This window comes from Nicotiana attenuata, unplaced genomic scaffold, assembly GCF_001879085.1.
Source record: "Nicotiana attenuata strain UT unplaced genomic scaffold, NIATTr2, whole genome shotgun sequence".
In the NCBI taxonomy this organism is placed as follows: Eukaryota; Viridiplantae; Streptophyta; class Magnoliopsida; order Solanales; family Solanaceae; genus Nicotiana; species Nicotiana attenuata.
In genome coordinates, this window is record NW_017671280.1 from 146,280 (window position 1) to 152,719 (window position 6,440).

The following is a 6,440-nucleotide window of genomic DNA, read 5'->3' on the forward strand; positions in this document are numbered from 1 at the left end:
GGAATGCTTGTATCCAAAGATTTAGATCTTCACACATGTATAGAGTTACTAAAAACTCATTCACTCTTCAAGGGCTGTCGTTTCATTGTTGATATTTCGGAAAGAGTTTTTGGATCAACAAGCAACGAACATGTCAACACAGAAACTCAACATGACAATCAAAACAAATGCCAACAGATAATGGAAATAGATATGGTTGAAGCTCAAGCAATAACTGAAGAGGTGCATCAAACATTTGATTCTATTCAAGTAGAAGGACAAAGCATTATAGAGATTGACAACGAACAAGCTTTGGGTATTCAAGTCTTAGAGAGTGCACCGGTAATCAAAGAAGTTGCTGAAAAACCTCTACTCAACTAACTAGACGAAGATCAAATTTGAAACAAAAAGAATCCCCAACTACGATATTAAGAGAAAATGCTTCGTTAGATGAAATAAAAGTCGGATCAGCATTTGACAAGAAGAAGAGTATAATTAACTGTTTTTCCAATATAGCAATTAAAGGACATTTTGAATTCAAGGTTGTTAGATCAAGCTCAACAAGATATTCATTGAAATGCAGTGATGATAGGTGTTGTTGGTGTGTGCGTGCTTTCAGAATTAAAGATTTAACACTGTTCAAGATAGTAAAGATTGAGAAAAAGCATGACTGCTCTGTTAACACTATGAAAGCTGATCAAAGGCATGCTACTTCAAAGTTGATTAGTGGTTACATTATCGACAATCTTCGAGACCCAAGGTTTGAAGTTACACCAGCTTTCATGGCAGAGATGCAAAAATTGCATGGACTAGATATTGGGTATCACAAGGCGTGGCGTGCTATTCAACTTGCTTCCGCTTTAATAAGAGGAACTCCCGAAGAGAATTATGAATTATTGTCTTCATACTTGTATATGATGAGAAGTAAAAATCCTGGAACTTATACTAACATAAAGATAGACGACAACAGCAGGTAAATCAAAAAAAAAGTTTATTAGTATTGGTATTCAACATGCTGTCTTTAACCAGTTAAGTATTGAGTTGTAACCAGAAGTTCAGGACTGGCTGTCCTTAACTTTTGAACTTGTAATTCAAAGTTAAGGACTGCCGGTCCTTAAGTTTTGAACTTTGAACTCAAAGTTAAGGACCGCATGTCCTTAACTTTATAACTTGAAACTCTAAGTTAAGGACTGACTGTCCTTAACTTTTAACCTTGTAATCTGAAGTTCAGGACTACCTGTCCTTAACTTCTGTTAACCTTGTTTTATATTGTATTTTCAGGTTTCTATATATGTTTTATGCATATGGATCATCAATAGCTGGTTGGAATCATTATAGACCGGTGATTGCTGTTGATGCAACTTTTTTGAAGTCAAAATTTCGTGGTGTTTTAATGATTTCAGTTTCAAAGGATGCAAATAACCAAATTTTCCCACTAGCCTTTGGAATAGCAGAATCTGAAAATAACAATTCCTATGAGTGGTACTTTAGTCAGCTTCACAATGCAATTGGGAGCCGTGAGAATTTAATTTTTTTATCAGACAGGCATCAAGCTATTGCAAATGGCATTGCAAAGGTATATCCTGAAAGCCATCATGGGATTTGCATCTATCATTTGGAGCAGAACCTAAAGCGAAGGAAGGTGAAAAGTGAGGTCATAAAACTTTTCCAAAGTGCTGCAAGAGTATACAGGCGCAAAGAATTTGACCTATACATGTCAAATATAGCAAAAGTAGATAAGAAGACTTATGACTACTTGATGGAAGAACCACCGGAAAGATGGGCACGTTCTTGTAGTCCACGACGCAGATATGACATGCTCACAACAAACATAGTTGAGTCAATGAATTCTGTCCTATTAGAAGCAAGGGAGCTGCCTATATTAAGAATGATGGATTTCATTCAAGTGAAGCTACAACATTAGAAGGAACATTTTATGATGTTTCTTGTTGGGTAGAAGAGGAATTGAAGAAAAGAATAGATTTAGCATTTACTTTGAATGTAAGTATTATGTTCTATGTTTATCTTATAATTTTAATATTATTTAACATAATGTACTAACTTACAATTTTTTAACATTGAAGGTCTTCCCTGTTGATTCATGGTGTTCTAGAGTTGAAGAAGAAGGAATAACTTTCTTGGTGGACTTAAACAAAAGAACATGTGATTGTTTTCAGTTTTAATTTGATGAATTACCATGCATACATGCAATTGCAGCTATCGAGAAGAGAAACATCAAGAAGTCCAACTTTTGTTTGCACTAATACTTAAAGGAATCTTGGCTGAAAACATATGAAAGACAAATACATCCTGTAGGACATACTGATTCTTAGATTGTACCGAAGAGTGTTAAGTCACAAATTGTTAAACCTCCAGATTTCAAAGTGCCACCAGGTAGAAGGCAGAAGAAAAGGCATATTCCTGCTACCGAGTCATCAAAAATAACATTCAAATGTGGTCGTTGCAGAAGAATTGGTCATAATAGAACATCTTGTATATATTCTCCGGCTTTCCATCCATTTTCAAGAAAGCATAGAGAAGAGTAGATATATCCACTTATGTTTATCAACTCTTTTAAGTTTTTGCTATAAATTGGATTCATTTAGATTATTCTTATTTGAGCAGATGTCTGAATTTTCAAAATTTCTTTCTTCTTACCTTGTTTTTGTTTCTTTTAAGTTCAAAGATTAGAAGTTAAGGACAAGAGTCCGTAAGTTCGACTTGCAATTTCAAAACTTAAGGACAGTCTGTCCTTAACTTTGAGTTTTAAGTTCAAAAGTTAAGGACAACAGTCCTTAAGTTTGACTTGCTGGTTAAAAAGTTTGAATTATACGTTCAAAAGTTAAGGACAGGTAGTCGTTAACTTTGAGTTCAAAGTTCAAAGGTTAAGGACAGGAGTCCTTAAGTTTGAAATACAGGTTCAAAAGTTAAGGACAACCAGTCCTTAAGTTTAAATTACACGTTCAAAAGTTCAGGACAGGCAGTCCTTAAGTTTCAATTACACGTTCAAAAGTTCAGGACAGGAAGTCCTTAAATTTGTGTTTCAAATTCAAAAGTTAAGGACATTTGATCCTTAACTTTGAATTTGAAGTTCACTTACACTTAGTCATGAACTAATACTAACAAACTCAATGGACAAATCAACACTTGAGAGAAACAAAGAAATTAATAACATGATGTCTTGATATAACTTCTAAAACTGTAATTTTGCATAGCTATGACAAAAAATTACGCTATGCCAAAAAAATATAAGTGCCTTTTTAGGAATTTACAGAATATTTCAGAAGTTTTCTAAACTTGCAGAATTCACATGTATCCTTTACAGCAATTTTATACAAAAGATCATCCACAACTAACTTTCTTTAAAACTAAACTACAACTCCTTTGGACAGCAAGTTTTATTTTCACTCTCATAATCATCGCCAACATTTTCTGGTGGAGTATCATAACCAGAATTTCTTTTCCATTCACCATGTGCCCAAAGATTTGCAGCAAGTTCTTTTCTAAAGTCTTTTATGTCTTCGGGTTTGAATTTCTCCACATCCTTTCCAATCATCAGCAACTCAACATATTTGATCAGGAATGCACCACAATCAGTCCTAAGAGAAATGTAAGATATGCAGTGAATTAAACAATAAATCTAAAGAACATATAAATAATATAACAAATAACAACACGTACGATCCAATTTGGTGTGGTGATCTTTGCCATTGAATATCAAATTTGTTGAAGACATTTCCAAAAGACATGTGATGTTTGTCAAACTGTGAGAACTTTAGCAAGTGGGGATCATGCGTGCATACATTTCCATGTGATTCATTCCTGCCTCATATGGCTCACTGTATATGGAATCGTATACATCAATCTTTTTCTGATTCAAGTCCAATACACCCAAAAGAAAGTATGTCACAGCATTATCATCTTCTGAAGGAAGCCGACATGGAAAAAAGATTTTGTCAACTTCTGTCCAAGCAATTCCACATCTACGGCTGCCCCCCCACACATATGGTGTCAGAAACAACTGATTATCACCAGCACACCAAAAGTCATCAGTAGCATCATCACTGAAATCTTTATACACAAGCACCATATAGTTATCAAAAAGAATATCAGTAGTTGTGCAATGAAAAGGATGATCACAAGGGTGGTAGCATTCCTTCTTCCTCATATAATATAGGGCAATGTCAATATGCTTCATAAAAAGGCAAAAAATAAAACAAATCCATCAGTCATAAAATAATTAAAAAATGATAAATTAAGAATAACAAAATAAATGCCTTGTGAATTATCTAACCTTATCATCAAGTACAAAACTGCTATCTGATAACTCAAGGAAGAACATTTTGCTACTGATTTTTTGATGATACAATTTGTAGGGATTTTTCCTCACACCACTATCATCAACATATATATCATTTTGTCCCATGAAAATTTTGAAAATATCATAGTTAGAATTTAGTCCTGAACTTAGCCTTTCATGTTGAAAAATTAAGGACAGGCAGTCCTTAAATTTGAATTAGAAGTTCAAAAGCTAAGGACACTTGGTCCTAAAGTTTGAGTTTCAAGTTCAAAACTTAAGGACTGTTTGTCCTTAACTTNAAACTCTAAGTTAAGGACTGACTGTCCTTAACTTTTAACCTTGTAATCTGAAGTTCAGGACTACCTGTCCTTAACTTCTGTTAACCTTGTTTTATATTGTATTTTCAGGTTTCTTTATATGTTTTATGCATATGGATCATCAATAGCTGGTTGGAATCATTGTAGACCAGTGATTGCTGTTGATGCAACTTTTTTGAAGTCAAAATTTCGTGGTGTTTTAATGATTTCAGTTTCAAAGGATGCAAATAACCAAATTTTCCCACTAGCCTTTGGAATAGCAGAATCTGAAAATAACAATTCCTATGAGTGGTACTTTAGTCAGCTTCACAATGCAATTGGGAGCCGTGAGAATTTAATTTTTTTATCAGACATGCATCAAGCTATTGCAAAGGTATATCCTGAAAGCCATCATGGGATTTGCATCTATCATTTGGAGCAGAACCTAAAGCGAAGGAAGGTGAAAAGCGAGGTCATAAAACTTTTCCAAAGTGCTGCAAGAGTATACAGGCGCAAAGAATTTGATCTATACATGTCAGATATAACAAAAGTAGATAAGAAGACTTATGACTACTTGATGGAAGAACCACCGGAAAGGTGGGCACGTTCTTGTAGGCCACGACGAAGATATGACATGCTCACAACAAACATAGTTGAGTCAATGAATTCTGTCCTATTAGAAGCAAGGGAGCTGCCTATATTAAGAATGATGGATTTCATTCAAGTGAAGCTACAACGTTGGTTTTATGAAAGAAGAAATGAAGCAGAAGGAACTTTTTATGATGTTTCTTGTTGGGTAGAGGAGGAATTGAAGAAAAAAATATATTTAGCATTTACTTTGAATGTAAGTATTATGTTCTATGTTTAGCTTATGATTTTAATATAATTTAACATAATGTACTAACTTATAATTTTTCAACATTGAAGGTCTTCCCTGTTGATTCATGGCGTTCTAGAGTTGAAGAAGAAGGAATAACTTTCTTGATGGACTTAAACAAAAGAACATGTGATTGTTTTCAGTTTCAATTTGATGAATTACCATGCATACATGCAATTGCAGCTATCGAGAAGAGAAACATCAAGAAGTCCAACTTTTGTTCGCACTGGTACTTAAAGGAATCTTGGCTGAAAACTTATGAATTACAAATACATCCTGTAGGACATACTGATTCTTGGATTGTACCAGAGAGTGTTACGTCACAAATTGTTAAACCTCCAGATTTCAAAGTGCCACCAGGTAGAAGGCAGAAGAAAAGGCACATTCCAGCTACAGATTCATCAAAAATAACTTTCAAATGTGGTCGTTGCAGAAGAATTGGTCATAATAGAATAACTTGTATATATTCTCCGGCAGTCCATCCATTTTCAAGAAAGCATAGAGAATAGTAGATATATCCACTTATGTTTATCGACTCTTTTAAGTTTTTGCTATAAATTGGATTCATTTAGATTATTCTTATTTGAGCAGATGTCTGAATTTACAAAAATTCTTTCTGCTTACCTTCTTTTTGTTTCTTTTGAGTTCAAAGATTAAATGTTAAGGACAGACAATCCTTAACTTTGATTTTCAAGTTCAAAAGTTAAGGACAGACAATCCTTAACTTTGAGTTACAGGTTCAAAAGTTAAGGACAGGCAGTCCTTAACTTTGAGTTACAGGTTCAAAAGTTAAGGACACGCAGTCCTTAACTTATAGTTCAAAGTTCAAAACTTAAGGACTGTGTGTCCTTAATTTTGAGTTTCAAGTTCAAACGTTAAGGACAAGCAGTCCTTAACTTTGAGTTACGGCTTCAAAAGTTAAGGACAGAAAGTCCTTAACTTATAGTTCAAAGCTCAAAAGTTAAGGACTGTCTGTCCTTAAGTTTGA

General features: G+C 34.1%; 2 protein-coding genes across 2 annotated transcripts; both read left to right on the plus strand.

Annotated features, from left to right (window-relative positions):
- Nucleotides 1-180: 180 nt before the first annotated feature.
- Nucleotides 181-1,903, plus strand: LOC109207260. The gene is made up of 3 exons (XM_019370149.1): nucleotides 181-321; nucleotides 522-952; nucleotides 1,261-1,903. The coding sequence occupies exons 1-3, from the start codon at nucleotides 181-183 to the stop codon at nucleotides 1,901-1,903; spliced, it is 1,215 nt and encodes a 404-aa protein (XP_019225694.1).
- A 2,895-nt stretch (nucleotides 1,904-4,798) lies between these two features.
- Nucleotides 4,799-5,961, plus strand: LOC109207261. Its single transcript, XM_019370150.1, has 2 exons — nucleotides 4,799-5,371; nucleotides 5,503-5,961. Exons 1-2 carry the CDS (start codon nucleotides 4,799-4,801, stop codon nucleotides 5,959-5,961), a joined length of 1,032 nt encoding a protein of 343 aa, XP_019225695.1.
- Nucleotides 5,962-6,440: the final 479 nt, after the last annotated feature.